General features: G+C 42.0%; 1 protein-coding gene across 2 annotated transcripts in view; it reads left to right on the top strand.

Moving 5' to 3' along the window:
* Nucleotides 1-21566, top strand: part of CADM2 (cell adhesion molecule 2) — a 311372-nt gene that overhangs the window by 166590 nt on the left and 123216 nt on the right. The window contains exon 6 of one of the 2 annotated variants that reach the window (XM_068270492.1): nt 492-605. The exons of the other annotated variant lie outside the window; for it this stretch is intronic. Within the exon in view, the coding sequence (XP_068126593.1) occupies nt 492-605 (114 nt within the window). The remainder of the gene's footprint in view (nt 1-491; nt 606-21566) is intronic. 2 annotated transcript variants of the gene reach the window in all.

The following is a 21566-nucleotide window of genomic DNA, read 5'->3' as shown; positions in this document are numbered from 1 at the left end:
ACATTCATTTTTAACGTATAATTTCCATCTGCTTAGCATGTTATTATTTTCTTGTTTGTCTCCCACTTTTCCCCAGCATGTTGTTCTATCCACATCTGATCTCCACTGTACGTTCCATTGTAAATGGCACAGATGAAAGCTTGCGTCTTGTCAATTAAATCCACTCTCCATAGCGGAAACTTGTATTTTGTACAATACCTGGTAATTTAAATCTACCAAGGAAATTTTTTATTTTATTTTTTTTACACTTTGGTAATTATACTTCTCTGATGTTAACTATAGAAAAAAAAGCGAGAGTGATTTAATATAAAAGATTACCAAGTGTTTGAGTCACTTTGCTTTAAGCATGTCTTCTTTGTTTAACATTTAGTCTACATTACCCGAATTAACCATTGTTATCCTTTTTTTTTATTTTTTTTATTTTTTTTTCTAGTATGAAACGATTTTGTCTTTATGTTTCATGTCTCTTTTTATGTTTTCCCATTGACCAGATGCCCCTACCACTTTAATTCCAACCACAATCATCCCCCTTTCCACCACCGCAACAGTCACAACCTCTGTTTCCATAACAACCCGTTCAGCCACATCCGCTTCCAGCATCAAAGGTATGTCTGTTCTTCCATACGCCTTGTCTAGCAGATTGATTCCAATGTTTCAAACAGAGTTAACAGGACTTGATGTTGTTAGATTTGGAATTTAAATGTACATCGTGTTAATTTACGTTTGCACTCATTAAATGGGGTCTTTTGAAGTTGTGTGGTTTTAATTTTTTTATTTAAATAGATATGACGTAAAGACAGGAAGAAGAAAAAAATCAGAAATTTGCATTAAGTACAAAGCAATGGATGTGTGTTGCGATTCAGCTACTGTAGGCATCTCAATAAAGTGATTGCATGTTTTCGGTAATGTGCCAGTCACTGACTCAAACTACACACAAATTGTGCACATGTCAATGAAGACAGTGGAAGTCATGTGTTGTTAAAGAGGCACTGTAACGACATATAGTTGAATGCAGGAAATGATTCAGGATACTCACTTTTATGGTAATTGTCATCGTTTCAGCAACAGAAACACTTCCTATAGCTATATATTGCTGTATATTAAATGTAACTCTGCCTTCCCAGTGATGTTTAGTCTAAGCTGATCAGCTATGCCCAATGCTCCACCCATTCAAGCATTTTGGGAGACCAGTCATATTTTGAACTGGCTTTGGAACACTCAGTAAATGAACATTCCACAGAGCTGCTCCTCGGAGCACTAAAGATGTTACCGCCAGTGATAAATTTCAGAATGTAAATGAGGGTGAGGAAAGATTTTACGATGGGCCAATGCTGACTAACCTCCTTAGCGGTAACCCCATGCTGGACACTGGGTAAACCGCTGCGGAGGATTTCTCAGGCTCTGGTGGGCTGATTTCCATAATTTATTTTTTTTTGCTACACGCAGCTAGCACTTTGCTAGATGCGTGTAGTACCCAATCGCCACCGCTCTGCGCCAATTTGCCGCTACCCGCCATGCTGCGCCACCCCCGACCCCTTGCGCAGCCTGGCCAATCATCCAGGCAGCACTAAAGGGGTGGATCGGGACTCCCCCGACGCCATGACGTCTAATTTGAAATTGCAAAAATTAAGCAATTTTATTTAATACGTTATATTCAGTGATGTGTCTGATTAATTTTTTTTTGCCCCAGACTAGGCTGTGTCAGATTTTCTAACTTCAAACGTAAAGATGAACAATGAAATGCTAATTTTCCAAACTGAACATTTTGTTGCTATTTGAATTTATAGTCACAAAAAATGAAAAGTGTTTTTTTTCTGGTGAAATAAGCAGGTACCAGATTTGTTGTGACTCTAGTGAATACAAGTATAAGCACGTACTCCATGCACACTCCCTATGTGGTTCCATGTAGACCACATACACACAAATTTGTGCAAATTACACACATATTTTCATACATACCGGTATATTCCACATATTTTAACATAAACAGCCCATACATTTTATACATAGAATGTTATATGAAAACCACAATTATTTTTTATGTCCAAAAACATACGTGTGAAAGGCATTTTTGTTTTTCTCTACTCTCTTGATTTCTTTGAAAGGATATTGAACACAAAAAAATTATAATTATCTTCAGTTCAAGTTTACCGCAGCATAACCATTATTGGGTCCACAAGCAAAGTTGTCATGTAGCCTAGAGCTCCCCTTGCCCCCATGACTCCTACCTACCCCCCTCCCCTGTAGCCAGTCACAAACACACTGTCCCACCTTCCCCTTCACCCTTTCACCATTTTACAGACTGCAAAGTAAATGTAGCAGAGCAGTGTAATATATAACTGCTCCAACACTTAGTCGTTACCTCTCTTCTTCCTGGTAGCTGCATGGGGCTTGCACCAGGAGCCAGGGAATGTCAGCTTGGAGCATGCTGCTGCCATGAAAGGTAGAATATCTGACCAAGCGCTGGAGCAGGTAAATGTTTCAGTGCCCACAAACATAAGACACTATGGCCTCGATTCATCATTGTCTTTGAGATAACTTTTTCCAGTTTGTTAAATTACCGAATTCGAAGTTTATCGATTTCTAGTTATATTCATCAAGGTTTTTCCGCATTCGTTGTGAATTCGATAACATATTGATAACAATTCGGTAACCATTCGGTAACGTGTTGATATTTCCACTTTACAGCGGTAATTTAACACAAGGCCATAAGATTCCCATGAAATTGTGGGTAAAAGGCAGTCCTTTGAACACTACGTAGTAACATTCCGAATAGGGCTTAACACCTGGACCAGGATTCTGGAAGTGGCTTGGGACAATCCCACAATTTCGCCAGCTGCGGCTTGATAGGAGCCTTTTCTAAAAAAAATATAGTGCAGCTAGCAAATTAGTTAACCCTGCCACTGCCTGTGTTCTCTTACAAGATGATTCAAAATAAATGCAGATGACCTATTATAGCAAATACATCCATTCTCTTGCAAATTGATATGGTTCTAGACCTTATTCTTGCTCTTCTGCGCCTTTGAATCACTCTCAGCTGATACATAACCACTTCAAATGGCTCCATCTTCTCTGTCAGCAATGATCTGACAGGAATAACGACAGAGCAATGAAGGAGATAACTAATCCTAAATGTAACACTAAACCACGCCCACTTTCATTTTCATGAATTGCACTTTCTTCCGTTTTAACGCATCACTAATGAATGATTACCGAATGCTCGCTAACAGCTGTAGATAAATTTGATGAGTCCTGAAATCAACTTAACAAATTCGGTATTTTACCAAACTGTCGTTAACCAATTTGATAAGTCTTGATGAATCGAGGCTAATAGCCCTTGTTTTGCATAGCGTATTACTTGTGTAGCAAGGGGGTATGTCAGGATGTTTAATGAGATGCAGATAATTCTGGCTTGCATACAGCTTCAGCTTGGAACAAGGTAAACCAGGTGCACTTGCCAATTTTGATAGGTCCAGACCCTAGCTACAAGCCACTCTGCACTGTAAACATAGCATGGCTGTCATGATCAGAGATGGATTAAGATGTATGGGGCTCTAGGCAAGGTAGTAGATTTGGGGCCCCTTGTGGTCCTTTTGGTAAGCTGAAGTGGAGAGAGGTCAAAGAAGGTGGCAGTTGGGCTTCTTGATGCCCACTAGGCCCCAAGCACCTGCCTAGGTTGCCTGGTGGATGATCCTGTAATCACGATCTACTCTGGTCATGATTACAGAGTCCAACATCAGCTTCCTGATGACTCATTGAAGCTAGAAATCGAAATGGAAAGATCATTTTTAATGACTTTAAAGTGAACCTCCGGATTAAAGATCTACTCAGCAGAACTGAAAAGGCTTGGTGTTTCTTTAACAGTCTCAAAGCATCAGAACTTTGTTTTTCTTACCAAAGCATCATGTTTAGCTGCATTTTAGCTAAGCTCCACCCATCAGGACTCCACCCTGATGCTGTGCAGAGCATGATGGGATTTCCTATGTTGTTATTCACGTTGCCTAGCAACTTGGAGAGGTGCTCAGGACACAGGACAGTTGGAACTGTGTCTCATGCTCCCTGTCACCTCCTTTCAACCAAAAAGATGGCTGCCATCATGAAATCAAACATTTGCCTGTTCTTTTAAAACAGTGTGGGTAAGAGATTATATTACCTATCTATTTTAATTAACATAACTAATGTAACTTAATGACATTGTTTGTTTAGGCTGGAGTTCCTCTTTAAACTACAAAAGACTTGACCTGCACTGATCTATGTTTATGGCAATTGAGCAATAAAAGGGAAATTTTTACTTCATGATTTTTTTCCCAGATTAGCCACAATAGCGTGCTTCAGGTTCAAACGGAGCACTTCAAAAAAACAATGTAAAAGACACTGATCGTAATTGTATTTACTGTATTTTTAAGCTTATACGAAACGATCCGTCCTTCATTTGCCATTGCTGACAGAGAAAATATTCAACGAGATAACTGCATAGAAAAAGCCATGCTGCTTCTAGGCTCCAGCCTGCTGTGTGTAATGGTAAACCTATTATATAATAGGATTGTTGTAGTTTGGAAGAATGGAGATTACAGTAAAACGTATACATTTAATATCAATAAACATTGGGCAGGTAAATTATTTTCTGATTACAAAGATAGATAAAGGGGAGGATGAACGGTATCTAATTATGGTAGCAGAGAGCTTTGCCATAACTGCAAAGAGAAGGAATGTGATTTAAAATATCAGGGTGAAGGGGAAGGTGTTTGCTGGAGAAAAAAAAGTAAATTTAATAAGGAATTGATCTAAACATGTTTCTCTGCGCTATCTCACTTTGCACAATCTCCTTTTCGGTATCGGGAAAGTCAAATCTGACATGATTTATCTAACACTTCCAGACGAACACTACATATGCTGGCATCTTAATCAATCCCATTGGCATGCTTTTTTATTTTCCCAAGTTTAACAAAAAAACACGCTGAAGGACTAAAGGAGATGATCTATAAGAAAGACGCTGTTGGAGGTAGAAGGAAGCATATGCGCAGATACTAGATTTTGCTCATCTGCTATGATTGCTCACAACTGAACATCTAGGGCTTGATTCACAAAGCAGTGCTAACTGTTAGCGCGCTTGTGAAAAGCCCCCCTTCACGCCTCAACTCAGTTTAGGCGTGATAAAATCAACTCGCACGTAAAGTCCCGACTTTAACGTTGCATCCGATGCACCTATAAGGTCGCATGGGGTACGACGTTTTGCGCGCACCGCGCTGTGCGCATGCAAAGTTTTGCGCACGGGACCTTGCGCGCGATCTTATTGTTAAAACTGTGCTAACCTACTTAGCACCCTGCTTATCACGCCCAAAGGTGCTAAGTAGGTTAGCACGGCTTTGTGAATCAAGCCACTAGTATTAGTTCAGGTGGCGTGCATGCAAAATGGGCGCTCGGAAAACTTGGGTGCCAGAAATAGCCGCTAGTAGTATATCGATAAATATTCTACTATTTTGCACTGCAAATTCTGTTAGTAAATGCAGCAGTAGAAACACAGAGTCGGGACCAAATGCTCTGTAGGACCTTAATGTAACTGTTGCAGCTCCTGTGGTGTGCACTCGTTGAACAGCCAGTCCAATGCAACAATGAGAAGAGTAGACGAGGCACCATCCACTAGGCTAAGGAGTGTTTTATTGATCAACCATTACCGGCACAGACAAATACAAGTAGCATAGGGTAACTGCCTAACCGGCGTTTCGCGGTACTTCTACTTCCTCGGAGAATGTTAATCATGGTCTCTGAGGAAGTGGAAGTACCGTGAAACAGCGGTTGGGCCATCACCCTATGCTGCTTGTATTTGTCTGTGCTGGTGATGGTTGATCAATAAAACACTCCTGAGCCTAGTGGATGGTGCCTCGTCTACTCTTCTCCTTGTTGCATTGGACTGTCTGTTCAATGAGTGCACACCACGTGTTGCATCTGTTAGTAAAATGTTGGTAAATTCTACTGATATTTTACTATAACTAAACCTAACGCTATTCTCACACAGAACACCCCCTTTTCTGATGCCTAGTCCTAACCCCCCACACCCCTAATGCCTAATGCCAACCACCCTCTCTCTGATGCCTAACACTAACCACCCCCCCCAGACACCCTAACCCCCCCCCCCCCCCCCACCGATGCCTAATCTTTAAGAAACTTCCCACTGACACCAAACCTTAAAAGACCCCCCTCTGACACATTACCTTAAAAGACCCCCTCAGCGATGCCTAACCTTAAAACCAACCCCACACCTAGCCTTAATTTCCCCTCCACTGCAAACCCACTTCAAGAGATACAAAATAAAGGGCAGTGTGAAAGTTTTGGTGCTCACTGTTTGTAGCCGCAGTTTACATAGTGGGTGGCTATTTTATCGTGTTTCTCCATTGCCTAAAATTTCCACAGTAGCTAACAGTTGTATGGGTGCCTATGGCAGCACCCAAACTTCTGCAGCACCTCCGGCAACCAAATTTCCTGCTTTTGTTCTGGTATTCCCTGACATCGTTTAGAAATATGCAATGCTGGATCTCTGAAATGAATGATCGCCATTGTTTGGAGTCTTCCACTCATCTTCCTCTACTGAAAACCATTGAGTGTACAAGACTTTATTCTTGCCAAACAAACTTGTGCACCCTTTAGAGTTTATACACATCGCAGACTCTTATAATCTGAAACTATTATTTATAATTAGTTTGAATGACTATTTTAAGTCTGTACAGGTGTGTAGAACAAACTGGTCACTGGTGATCAGACGTGTTGTAAACGCATGTTGGACTTCTTTTCTGTTGCAGTTTGCTCTTGATCATCCCAGTACTACTACTTGAGTGGCAAGAACAAGAGAACAATGGCTATAGAGGGAGCTGAGTGAGCCAGCTGCTCAGACCTCTGTCTCTGGGTCAAGATCAAGGCAGAGTTTATACTCGGCTCCTAGGCCAAGTATGTACACACTTCATGTGTAGCAGTGCCCCTCCCATTCCATGTGTAGCCTTTCTTCCATGTGTATTTACAGCCCTGCTCTTTTATGAACAGTTCCCTTGGCCATCAGTTTTACTTTTTCATGTGTTGCTCTCCATTTTTAGGCTCCTCTTTCATATTTAGCAACCCCCTTTTTATATGCAGGTGTCCCTTGGGCTGCAACCGCCCGAGGCCCAGGCCTTTAAGGCCTATCCAGAAATCCAGCCCTGGTCAAGATGGCCCTCCACTAAGATTGGACATAAAAGCTCATATGGCTAAACATGCACCTGATACCCGTTTTCAATAATCTGACCTTATTCCATGCACAGAACACAGATTTGATAGATGATCATGATTGGGTCAGAAGCTGAGGTATTAAAGAATACTCAGATAGCAGAGAACTACACTTACTGCTGCAGGGCCTTCCTTTTTGTCTACCTGAAAGAGACATGTTCTTAAAGCAGTAGGATTAGCCATACTATGCCAGGGAAAAAAACACATATATAAGTAGATAAATACTTGATCTACTTACATAACACATGTGCAAGTTTTGATTTTAGTGAATGTTATATAGTAAATGAAGATAATTCTGTTCCTGGTGGTGGCCATGTCTTTTGCCCACAGTTTAGGCTAAATCCTGATGTCATTTATGCCCTTTACTTTTTTTCTTTTCTCCTCCAATCGCTGAGTCACCTCAGCCTTGCTTGTAAGCACAAGTGAGTTGGGGATCGTGTTTCAGATAAAACAGCTGGAATTGAAATAAAGGGAAGAGGAGGGATATATTATAGATAAAAAGAACCCCCAGCATGCAACTGTTTGGCACTGACTACTAATGGGCCAGTGCTCCTTAAGTATGTGATAACTCCAAATCGTAACAGCAGAAAAAGTTTTGAAAGTTTTGAATGCAGGATTAGCATCTTTATCACTTAATACACTCAGACCAGTTGCTGTTGAAATTTGATTTTTATGGTGACACTCCCGCTTTAAAGTGTTGAATAATACAATAACACTACATTTTTCTGTGACAGTTTCAAACAAAAGGTATAACAGGTCCAAGCCTTTTATGATTGGATGGTCTGTATGACTAAAAATATACAAACACAAAGTGTGTAATACTTAAAATTCTTTTGTTAACATAACTTGGAAGTGAGATACTAAGACGCTAAGTAAATGACAGATCCCTTTGTATAACTGGATGGACTGTGACAAAAAAATAACAAACCTTAACAGGAGTACTTTTTTATATCTAATGTAATGATTAAAGGATACCCGAACTGACGTGACATGGTGAGATAGACATGTGTATGCACAGTGCCTAGCACACAAATAACTATGCTGTGTTCCTTTTTTTCTTTCTCTGCCTGAAAGAGTTAAATATCAGGTATGTAAGTGGCTGACTCAGTCCTGACTCAGACAGGAAGTGACTACAGTGTGACCCTTACTGATAAGAAATTCCAACTATAAAACACTTTCCTATCAGAAAATGGCTTCTAAGAGCAAGAAAGAGGTAAAAAAGGGGGATTTCTTATCAGTGAGGGTCACACTGTAGTCACTTCTTGTCTGAGTCAGGACTGAGTCATCCACTTACATACCTGATATTTAACTCTTTCAGGCAGAGAAATAAAAAAAAAGGAACACAGACTAGTTATTTGAGTGCTAGGCTCTGTACATACACATGTCTATCTCATCACGTCACATGTCACCTCGGGTATCCTTTAATAATAATATAAGGCTGCATTGTAGATATAGCTCAATGCCCCAGTAAAAAGCAATAATGATCCTCAGTTAAAACTTATAAATACAAAAATGAGGATGTAATAAGCCAAATATAACTCATATAAATAAGTCCTTATGCTGTGTGGCGTCTTAAAAACCTGCATTATGGCACTAAGTTATAAGCACTGATTAAAGATCAGCAACCATCCCATCCCTATTCCCTGAGGACTTTGTTGTCACTGTGATAGTGATATCACTGATTAGAATATGAGAATATGACAGGAATTGTTCCAGTAATGATTATTAATTGCTCATAATATCATGATTAAATTAGATATCAGCAGCAGAATTAATGAGAACATCAAATGTGAGCTGTGATATTTGTTAGACAGAAGCAGGCATTTTATTGTGTGTTAATTGGGTGCATATTTTATAACTGGTCCAAACAACTGGCAGAGCCATTTAGTGCTCAGATACTGGTGTTAGCAAACTGCAGCTAATTAAAACAGCATCATTTTTATTGAAAAATCTGAAAGCGAGTGTGGGATAAGTCAGACAGGTTCCAGTGATGGCACAGTTCAATGCATACATGTCATTATGTAACATGATCACATAATTAGACACACATGTGCATGTGCACATGCACATACTAACACACTCACACACACATATTTAATTGTGAATTACCTGTGTGCTGATAATGATTTGAATAGTTAATATAAGGAGTGGAAAAGGACAAGACAAGACAAATAACATTTATATTGCGCTTTTCTCCTGGCGGACTCAAAGCGCTAGAGCTGCAGCCACTAGGACACGCTCTATAGGCAGTAGCAGTGTTTGGGAGATTTGCCCAAGGTCTCCTACTGAATAGGAGCTGGCTTACTGAACAGGAGGAACCGAGATTTGAACCCTGGTCTCATGTGTCAGAGTCAGAGCCCTTACCCAGTACACTATCCAGCCAACAAAAAAAGAGTGAACATGTCAGTAAGTTACAAAATTAAGCCAAAATAGATATAAATAAAAAAAACTATAGCTATTATAGCCAAAATAAAAGCATAAAATAAGATCTGGAGCATTTACTTCCATGGTCAGAGTGCTTTCTTAATAAGTAGCACATCACGTGATATCCACAAGCAGATTAGTGTATGATGATGGTACCACATCGTGTGCAACCATTTTTAACTAGGTATCTGGATTTTCAGTTGCCAAGGAAAGAAAGTGGTCAGCTGACAGCCTTGCCAACATCAATAATGATTTAGGTCGTACTGAAAAGGATCAATGACATAAAATACATCACAACCGATAAGTTGGAGTCATCTCTAGAAAATACAATACAATAACAATTCTATAGCGCTTTTCTCCCATAGGACTCAAAGCGCTTAAGCTCTCTCAGATTCAGTAGTTGGTAGTAGGGTGGTGTATTCACACAACAAACGTTATATTTCTGCAAATGTCAAACTGAACGGGTGTGTTTTCTGTCTAGGATTTAAACACGTCCAGGGATGGAGCTGTCTTGATCTGTTGAGGTAAGGAGTTACTCACACTTTGCCAACACAGGCTTGACCCAAACACACATAGGGTTAATATGTTTAAACCACTTCGCTATATGTCAGTTGATATTTTATTCAGTTCCACTGCCTAAGCGATTGACGTTGGGATTAGGTTGTATGTTTATTGTACTAGTATTTCACACTGTAACACATATCCACACGTGGTTAGAATGGTGAGTGTTTCTGCAGGGGTCTTTGCTGATCCCCCCCAAAGAAGGTAGCACGTTGTGCATATATTATGGGGTGAGGCTGTATGAATGGATCGATCTGATACATGGATAGGTTGCTAACTAGATACACACCTAACGCTGTACAGATTCATGTCAAAGTGGTCTAGTACCAATAGAGTGTGAGCTCTGTGGGATAGCTACACCCCATAATATATGCACAACGTGCTACCTTCTTTGGGGGGGGATCAGCAAAGACCCTTGCAGAAACACTCACCATTCTAACCATGTGTGGATATGTGTTACAGTGTGAAATACAATAAACATACAACCTAATCCCAATGTCAATCGCTTAGGCAGTGGAACTGAATAAAATATCAACTGCCATATAGCGAAGTGGTTTAAACATATTAACCCTATGTGCGTTTGGGTCAAGCCTGTGTTGGCAAAGTGTGAGTAGTATCTATCACCTGCACAATTATATTCGGTAGTGAGATAATAGAGGTAAGGAGTTCCAAAATGTAGGAGCAGCATGACATGACAATGATGCTCTACAAGTATTTGCGTGAGTGCACAACACCGCCAAAACAGTGGCGTAACTATAATTCATGGACCCCACTAGGCAAAACTTTTTGGGGGCTCCCCAACGTTCCCAGCCCTTCCCTTGCCTCCCTTTGGTGCCCTTCAGGGCCTTGGGGCCCATCTCACAAGGGTCATAAAACAAGTGTGGCCATCAGGATCTTCACACTAATATTAAGTATAGCCACATAAACTCCTGATCTGAAGGATGGGCCTCTGTATCAAAGGAAGGGAAAGTTAGTAATTGGGGCCTCCGGCAGATCTGGGCCCTCCTGTGATCACAGGGGCTGCCCCCCTCTAGTTATGCCCCTGCGCCAAAAGGTGGTTTCTTCTGGCAATATGGACATTGTTGTGCATATGGCAGTGCTGCTTCAATCTCCAGTGGGAATAGACTTAATGGGCTGAAGTGCATTCTGGGTACTCTGGGCATCAATAGCCACATGAATTAGGGGAATCTATATAATTTCTGTAGGACCCTCATATAATGCAGCCGAATGCAGGACAGCACATTAGGTGTGAGCAGGCTGTAAAACCCATTATGCCATTTCCTTGACATACAAGCCCTTATTCAATGCACTTTTTGTTCTAAGTTTTCTCCTCCGTGCATGGACCGTTTAGAAAAATGAACATTCCGCACAGGTCACCTGGCAGGACTAAAGATGTCATCACCAGTGATAAATTTCAAAATGTAAATCAGGGAGAGAAAAGATTTTACAATGGGAAACCACCGACTAAAAAATTTATAAATGAACTAGGCCTAAGGCCTGTTTAAAAATGGGTGCTAGGCTGTAGTGGCACACCCCCCTGCACTAGTCTCTCTCTTTTAAATTATACAGCGCGCGCCGCTCATGCCCATGCACGCCGCGCGCGCGCACCCACCCGTGCATACAGGTCCCGCCCACCGCCCTTCGGGTTGTCCTCCTCTGCTGTGCTTCATTCCCCTCCCCAGCTCTTGGCAGTGTCTCTGCGTCCCTCCCTGCACATGTGCAGTACAAAAAAGTACTGACACACGGACATGATTTGGGAAAAAAAATAAGCAATTTTATCCATTATGTTATTTTTACTACAGTTCTTCTTTTAAAATGTCTTCTTTGAGATCTGTTGCTAGGACATCAGACAAACAGGATGGACATCCTCAGAAAGAGATCCTATAAACTTCAGATTTGTCAGCCCCTCACACAGATAGCACAAGTGCCCGTCACTGTTGGAAACGGTTAATATTATTTATTTTTTTTCAATAACCTGGAACAGCATTAACACCACTAGGTGAATATTGGCAAGAACAGCCCACTATCCATTAACAATCAATTTGTTTTGTTGCCCCGATTATTATGACACTAGGAATGTGTGGAAAAAATTGTATCTGCAATTATAAAAGTAATTTTGCAAAAGTGTTCCAAATCCCCTTTCATCAGTAATACAGTTATGCTGCATTTTTCATTTTGCTTCTGAAACTTTTTATGACTTCAATACCTCCTGTTGTTTAATAACCCACATCCCTCCATCTGTTCAGTTATGAGATTCTTAGTGCAGTCTGCCATTACACCTTTATTTGGTCTTCCTAACCAGGGACAGAAGCTACGTACACATGTAAGACTTAAATCGTCTGAAACCAGGGTTGGACTGGGACACTAAGGGCCCACCAAGGAAATTTCAGCCTGGGGCCCGCCCCCTCTCCTCCCTCCCCCCCCCCATTTTGGGCTCACATACACATGTACTCTAGAAATTTTGCATGATTTTATGGTAGGGAATAGATTGTGAGCACTTCTGTGGACAGTCTCCAATAGTGATATGTCCACATGCGCCGCACACCGCGCCGCAGCAAAAATAAATGGGTGTCACCACGCACTGGAACATTGGCAAGGTCATGATGAGTCATGGGCAGACTTAGAAAAAAAACCCAAAAAACCATAAAATAAGTAGTGGTGTTATTCACAGAAATTGGGTCCTACCACATACATTTTAGATAAAATATTCAAGTAGTTACATGCCTCATGATAATTCATCAAGTAGTCACATGGCAGCAGATTTTCCGACAAAATGCAATCAGATTGGTGGCAAATACCCCCACTAAATGCAATCAGATTGGCAGCAGATATCCCCACAAAATGCAATCAGGTTGGCGGCAGATACCCCCACAAAATGCAATCAGATTGGCGGCAGATATCCCCACAGAATGCAATCAGATTGGCGGCAGATATCTCCACAAAATTCAATCAGATTGGCGGCAGATATCCCGAAAAAATGCAATCAGATTGGCAGCAGATACCCCCAAAAATGCACTCAGATTGGCAGCAGATATCTCCACTAAATGCAATCAGATTGGCAGCAGATATCCTAACAAAATGCAATCGAGTTGGCAGCAGATACCCCCACAAAATGCAATAGGATTGGCAGCAGATACCCCACAAAATGCAATAAGATTGGCAGCATATATCCCCATTCAATGCAATCAGATTGGCAGCAGATATCCTAACAAAATGCAATCAGGTTGGCAGCAGATACCCCCACAGAATGCAATCAGATTGGCAGCAGATATCCCCCCAAAAAATGCAATAAGATTGGCAGCAGATACCCCCACAAAATGCAATCAGATTGGCAGCAGATATCCCCCCACAAAATGCAATAAAATTGGCAGCAGATATCCCCCCACAAAATGCATTCAGATTGGCGGCAGATTTCCCCAAAAAATGCAAGCTCCCCCAGCTTGGAAGGAGGGCAGCGCGCACAGAGCGGCGGGAAGGGGGGCAGCCTCCCCCCCTCCCTCACCTAGGGGCTCCCCCTTCCACCCTCCCCCCCCCCCCCAGTTAGGTAGGCAGGTGTCTCATTAGTCCCCGAGGCAGGAAGGGGAAACAGCGGGCACAGAACAGAGGGGAGGGGGGAAGCCCCCCCCCCTCACCTAGGGCCCCCCCTTCCGCGCTCCCCCCTTTCCAAAACTGCAGCCAGCAGCGGCAGCAGCGAGCGCAGGAATCACTTACCATCCGAGAGAATCAGAGAGCTCTGTGTGCCACTGCTGGTTCGGTCTCCTGCACTGCAATGTCCAATCACTCTCTCACAGGAAGTACTGCGAGAGCGTGATTGGACAGTCAGTGTAGAAGACCAGACCAGCGGCATGCAGAGCTATCGATCTTGGACGGTAAACTACTCCCCGCTGGTGCCGCTGGCTGACTGCAATTCTGGAGGGGGGAGCGCGGAAGGGGGGGGCCCTAGGTGAGGGAGGGGGAGGCTTCCCCCCCTCCCCTCTGCTCTGTGCCCACTTTCCCCCCTTCCTGCGCTTAGCCCCCTCCTTTTCAGCACTGGGGCCCCCAGGAGGCGAGGCGGCCGGGGCCCACCAATGGGACCATCAGCACTTTGGCGGCTCAGTACGAGCCTGTCTGAAACAATCTTTCTTGATTGCAATGTGAGACAGAGCAAGAACAATGCTTTGAAAGAGAGCACATTCTGCAGTACAGAAAGAGGAAAGAAAGGGCATGCACAGTATAAACCAGGGGTCCAGGTGGACAACCTGCCACCCAGTTGAACAGCAGTGTCACCTGATGAACCTGATTGGAAGCCAGTAAATTACTGCTTGCTGGCTTCTACAGTATATGGATAGGTGGTGCCAGCACTGCTATTCTATATGTGGGCCGCCAATATTTAAAGGTGCAGTGGGCCACATCTATAAGTTATGCATTATGTGTTTGAGGGCCAGTAAAAAAGCCTTGGGGGGCCGCATTCGGCCTTAGTTTGAGGACCACTGGTATAAACTATTGAAGGAGGCACTTCACTGGTCTTGCGTTCAATTGCATGCCACCCACATTTGCCACGGTAGTGCCCTGCGTAGGAATACGTTTTCTTTTTTCTTTCTTTTGTGATGGACTATTGTTTTGGACTTTTTTGTAATTTTTGGTTCACCTCAGATATGGTCTCCCTGAGGATAAGGAAAGGACATTACTAGAGGTAGAATGTATGATATGCAATAAATTGAACGTAAGTCCAAGCCAAAAAAAAAGTGTGTGTGACATGCAATAAAATGAATGCAAGTTCAAGCTAATGGAGTGCCTCCTTCTGTCTTCAATAGTTCACAGTGTGGTGATAGGCATGGTGTACCTACCTGGAGGATCCCCACTGGCAAGAGCTCTTCTAACCGGAATAGAGCTTCACCATGGTTAAAGTGTAACTGTCGGGCATAAAATCAAAAATACATTCTTTATTTTTATCTGGTAAACAAGTAATAAGGATGCTAACCAGAAAATCCAAAAGTTAAAATCACTATTACTTTTCTTGTTGATAAATGATCATTCCCCAATTTACCTGCCTCTTATTTGGTACACACAAAATTTAGTATGCACACAGTAAGTTGCAGGGCATGCTGGGTTGTCCTATTTTGTTTCTCTACTTCCCCTCAGACTTAACTAATGCAGCCTGATTGGCTGAAGCCTCTTTCCCTCCTGTTTTCCCCTCCCACACCTCTATTCCTCTCTGATTGGCCTATATTTTTAATGCTGATACAATGCATTTTCTATAGTGAAGGGCAGGCAATGCATGCACAATTAGACAGAGGAGAGTAAGGAAGGAGATCAGAATTGGCTTCACAATAGCCAATAGCTAAGAAAGATTTTCTCTTTTTTTTACTGTAGAAAAATCACTAAAATCAAAATGTGGGAAGTGCAATACATATCTAAGTAGAGCAAGTATTTATCTACTTACATATGTGGGTTTTTTCCTCAAATAGTATAGCTGACAGCTCCTCAAGAGGTACATTGAGCGTTGTGAATGCACAGTATAATGAGAGTGAAATAATTCTGCAGGAATTCCAATAGCAAATAATTCACACCAGAAACAAAAACATCAATGAGCAAATCAAATCCAAAATGGACAAAAGGCAGGTTTACTGTATTTGAAGAGAGGACCAATGTTATTACTTTTAAGAGCCATAGGGCTTTTGAGGATTCAGAACACAGTAAGCATGCAGGAATGATATGTCAAAAATAAACAAATACGTAAATAAATAAATTTTTTATTGTAAAATAGATGAACACCATGACATATTTGTTTCACCGTAGTTTTAGCAAAAATGTCACCTTTTTCACAGAAGAGAATATTTGTAAAAAATATATGGGTATGAAAAAACACATTTTTACATAGAATAACATTTTGATAAATATGTGGGAAAGACACATTTTCGCACAGATGACAATATGGGTGAACATTTATGGACATGCATGAAAAGACACATTTGTACTATTGAAGTCAATAGGCATGATAAAACATGTTCCAGAAAAATTAACTATTTGTCGCAAAAATGTAAATCTTAAAAAAAAAATGGTTTTGCTGAAAATGGAACTTTTTGCAGGAAAATGACTTTGGTGAAAATGTGGTCTTCTCCCTAATCTTTACAGAAAAGGAAAGGACAGATATTGAAGAGTCTACATGTACTCTAAGTTACTACCTCTGATAGTAGCTACATGTGTATATGGAGACTTAGTGAAGTGGTCAGCTGAGGCTGGAAAATACATTTGCAAGTGGAATGGCAAACTCTAGTGCATAAGCTACGAGTCTATGGTTGGCAAATTTAATTTAAAGAGACTCTGTAACAAAAATGTAATCCTTTTTTTCTACCATCCTACAAGTTACTAAAGCCTGTCGGACTTGTCGCCCTGTGTCTGGAAGGCTGCCAACTCTTCCGTGCTGATTTGTTATGCACACCCCTCTTCAGGCCCCTCTATGCACACTCCAGTGTGTGTGTTATTTACATAAGCCAGCAGCGTCTCTGCTCTCTTATCACTGAGAGAAGAGAACTGGATAAAAATCCTCCTCTGTTAGACTGGCTGACACATACTGAGGAATTACAGACAGGGCAGAGCTGTCTGCAGGAAGAAACGATCAGCCTCACAGCCTGTCACTAGTATTCAGTGGATGAGAGCTGCAGGGGGACAGAAGGTAAACACACAAATGATCTCTTGAGATTCAAAAGGAAGGCTGTATACAGCCTGCTTGTGTATGGATGTATTTTCTATGTGTGGACATACTGTACATCAACCTACTTCCTGTTTTGGTGGCCATTTTGTTTGTTTATAAACAAACTTTTTAAAACTGTTTTTGACTACTTTTAATGTGGCGGGGAGCAGCGAAATTGTGACAGAGGGTAATAGGAGATGTCCCCTAACGCACTGGTATGTTTACTTTTGTGTGATTTTAACAATACAGATTCTCTTTAAACAGTGAGTTGCATAGGGCGAACTGGAGCAGGGTAGTAGCAGCAGAGTTAGTAATTGAACGCAGGATAAGGTAATAAGTGCAGGCACTCTAGTCACGAATGTACAGTGATGAAGTAAGCAAGCTGTCATTGTAGGAAGTTGTCCAAGTTGAAACGTGCTCAAAGCAATGGAAATACCATAAGCATATAGAAAACAGCAGGAGGGGAGCGAGCTTGGCACTGTTGATGTGCACTTCGCCTCTGAAGAAGCTCTGATTACAGAAAAACGGTTGTCAGGCTGTGCACTACCCAGCACCCATTGCCATCATCCTGCACCAGCTAGTGCATTGTGTTGCACCCATTTTTGGACTGTATGCATTTGTACATTACGTGGCAATGCATGTTGAAGCAAGTGTCAAGCTCGCTCCCATCCTCTTGTTTTCTACAGAGTTTGTAATTGGCTGGTGTACAGAGATGGGTCGTTTACACAACTTGGTGACTGAGAACAGTTAAAGTGGTTGCAATGTCATAGCCAGTTCCAGAAGCAAAAAAAAAAAAAAGGAATGTTCTTAGTTTTGGGATAAGAAAGATGTTTTGACTGCAAGATGCCTTTTGCCATTAAAGTTACCCTTCAAAGAAAAAGTTATACAAGGCATGCTTTCTGGGTGAAGACTGAGAAATAAGATTGGCATACAAAACTAAACTTAAGCTAACACAGCAGGTAATTTAAAAATAGTTATTCTTCAATGTAAAGCCAACGGCTAAGGCAGCATAAAGACAGGACATCAGAAGCAGGAAGAGTCGAGCTAGATAGAGTGATTTTAAAATTGATTGTGCTTGGGATAATCTTAATTTAGTAGGCAGAAAAGAGAAATCTGATACAATCTTTTCCAAGCTCCTTCGTAACTTTTAAACTGAGGTTTTTCTTTTCAGAAATCCCATTGGCGTACTTGATTCCCTGATAGGTCTCTTAAATTTAAAATAACTTATCTCAAGGACAGCAGGGATCATCTAGAGGATGGAATCAGCTGGTGTTCCCTCATCTCCCTGCCTCAGTGTGATAAACTGATTCGTAGTATGGGTTCCTTTCCATTACTGGGCCGAGGTTTCGGAAAGACTGTCAAAATATGGAATCTTAAAGATAAGTGGGTGACTGATCAGTCAGATGCAGATAGCGATCGCTGCATTGCCATAGAGGTCATCAGGTGACACGAGACAAAATGAATGGAATGACATATTAATTAACTAAATTAATTGTGGTGGAAACGGATGACTTCTAATTAGTGGACTGCGACAACCAGGCTGACATTTACGATGTTTCATTTTCATGTTATCTGATGAACATATTAATGAATGAATCAATGTTTGCTACTTCTTTAAGAACGGAATATTATTTTCTGAAAAAGATACTAAACTGGTATCTAACTATTCCAATTTCACCTTGGAATTCAACAAAAGATTTAACAAAATACATGGTATATAAAAAAAAGTATATTATGCCACCCCATCACATCAAAAGAAGTATAGGGGGTTTAGGGCTGGGTTGGGACTTCTGCCACTTCTTGACATAAAAGGAAATCAGAAAATGTTTCTATAATTATCAGGACCACAAAACTAGAGAAGTCTTTCAATTATTTTTGCAGGAGCACTTGCTGATATAAAAGCCACCTTTGTTTTTTTTTTTTGTTTTTTTTTGTGCCTGTAGACCTCTAAGCAGTGGTGCTCATCCGGATTCCTGATATCCGAACTACCCAGATAATCTGAACTTTTTCAGCTATTCGACCTCAGACCCAGATTCCGGATTTCTACGCAAATCCGAATAGCGCTACACGGATATTTATCCACAACCCGGATATCTGGTCGGATATCCGTCGGATATGCGAATCCGGCTACTGTAACCAGGGAGATGACGTCCATGACGTCATTGAGCCAACCAGAGGGCTCCCAGCAGAAGCCCTAGCAACCAATCATAGAGGGGAACTCTGGCCAGCCCCCCCTGTATATAAGTGGCGGCCATGATGGGAAAAATCGTCCTTGCTTTGTGACTGATTACTGAGAGACATCTCCAGCTGGTATGGCTAAAGCAAGTGCTTTCTACTGTGTTAAACCCAGCATTTTTGCACATTAACACCTGTACTATAACACTGTTTTATTGCTGTTTAGTTAGCTAGCTTGTATTTTGATTTTAGTTAGTGTGTGAGACAGTCTCTGCTGCAGCAGCTCTGCTAGTAGGTGTCTGTGTCTGTGTGTGCTGTTTGTGCACACAGGCCAGGCCTGTGCTATTAGCCTTAGCTACAGTATAGTTTAGGGAATAGGATTACTGTATTATTGTGCAGTTATTATTTAGTACTGCAGTGCTAGTTGTTAGAGTAGTACTGTCCGTGTTAGCTTACTACTACAGATCTTACTGCATTTCTGCTGTGCTGCTGACTCTGAGTGTCAGTGTGTGTGAGATAGACCATTAGTGTGCACACTGTGTTCTACTCTGCTGTCTGTCACTCCGTGCAGATTCATTAAAGTCCAACACCGATTTCAATAAAGTGCAAGTACCCCACATCCATCTGGTGACATCATCATCACACAAACTTGCACTATGTCTGCTGGCACTGGCAGCTGGGGAAGGGCAGCAAGGCCAAGAAGAGAGGGAACATTGCTGGCACCGTCACCGCCAGCAGTTCTGCTGCGCCAGTGTCCATTCCACCGCTAGCCACTGGCCGTGGACACACTAAACGTACAGCTGCAGAGGTGCAGCAGTGTGTAGCGGCCATTTTTCAGCAGGGCCGGCGCCACCAGGGTCCACACAAAACTATATCTTCTACTGCCACTACCAGCTATTACACCACTACAATAGCTGCATCTACCTACTCCTCCTGCTGCTCTTGCCTGTGGTACCCACCACCTCCAGGGTCCACACAAAACTATAGCTTCTGCTGCCACTACCAGCTATCACACCACTACAACAGCTGCATTTACCTACTCCTCCTGCTGCTCCTGCCTGTGGTACCCACCACCACCAGGGTCCACCCAAAACTATATCTTCTGCTGCCCCTGCCACTACCAGCTATTATGCCACTACGATAGCTGCATCTACCTATTCCTCCTGCTGCTCCGGTCTGTGGTACCCATTACGCCACCCGGGTCCACACAGAACTATATCTTCTGCTGCCAGTCTGCCACTGCCACCAGCTATTGCGCCACTACCATAGCGTGCCACTGCCACCAGCTATTACATCACTACAATAGCTTTAATTTTTTTTGAGATGTCTAGGCTGAAAACTGTGATGTCCCAGATGTGTGGTTGGGCTTTGGACACAATGGGCTTGATTGACAAAAGAGTGATAACTGTTAGCACAGCCGTTTTCGCGTGAATTTTCGCATTGCGCGCGATCGCGAATTTTCGCGTGAAACGATAACGTTTTCGCGCGCAAACGCGAATTTTACAGCGAAATTTATATCGTTTTCGCGTGAAAATTCGCGTTTGCGCGCGAAACCGTTATCGTTTAGCGTGAAAATTCGCGATCGCGCGCGCAGTGCGAAAATTCGCACAAAAATGATTGTGCTAACAGTTAGCACTCTTTTGTGAATCAAGCCCAATGTGGGCTGCATGACCGCTGTCTGGAACCTAGTCCTGATGTTAATTTACAGCCATTTTTTTTTATTTAAGCCCCCCCCCCCACACATAATCAATTAGTGTTTCCCTTTAAAAAAACAACCATGATGTTACATGCCTCATTTGCCCTAAAAAAAACTTTTTTGAAGCAATTTAAAGGCCACTTCCGGTTTTCTATCTGGATATCCGAATCCGCCCGGATATCCCGGATAATGCCTTCAGATATCCGCGTGTACGCGGATACTGCAAAGTTCGGATTCAGGTATCTGAATCAGATCCGGATATATGGGTACCCTGAATCATGATCCGGACCTGTTCTGATTTTAAAAAGGGGTATCCGAGCACCCCTGCCTCTAAGTTATCATGACTGTCACTGTACTTGGTTTGACAAGAGTATAAATTGAAAACCTAGTGTTATGTAAAAAGACAAATCCACTTTAACCACTTCATGTTCAATTTCCCCAGGATTTCTGTGCAAAAAGTGTTTCAATTAATTTCCAATAATTTTCAACCTTCTTTTTTTGCAATAATTTTTTTTTTTTAAATTGAATTCAATACAGGTTATTGTATTGAATTTAATTTAAAAAAAGTGTTTTCTGCAAGATGTTGATGACGCTGTTGTCATCAACGCCGATGACCTTGGTGTCATCAACGCCGATCAACGGGGGACATGTGATCGCCGAGGGAGAAGCAAAATCCGCCAAGGGACATGGAAGAAGACACTGGGGAAGCTATCAGAGGTACGCGACGAGGAATTAGCACCCCAATGGTGAGTATAAGACCCAGATGTATAGGTAGCCAGATGT

Source organism: Hyperolius riggenbachi, chromosome 2 (genome assembly GCF_040937935.1).
Source record: "Hyperolius riggenbachi isolate aHypRig1 chromosome 2, aHypRig1.pri, whole genome shotgun sequence".
NCBI classification, from domain to species: domain Eukaryota; kingdom Metazoa; phylum Chordata; class Amphibia; order Anura; family Hyperoliidae; genus Hyperolius; species Hyperolius riggenbachi.
The sequence above is the reverse complement of the archived record's forward strand: the minus strand, read 5'-3'. Positions and strand labels throughout refer to the sequence as shown.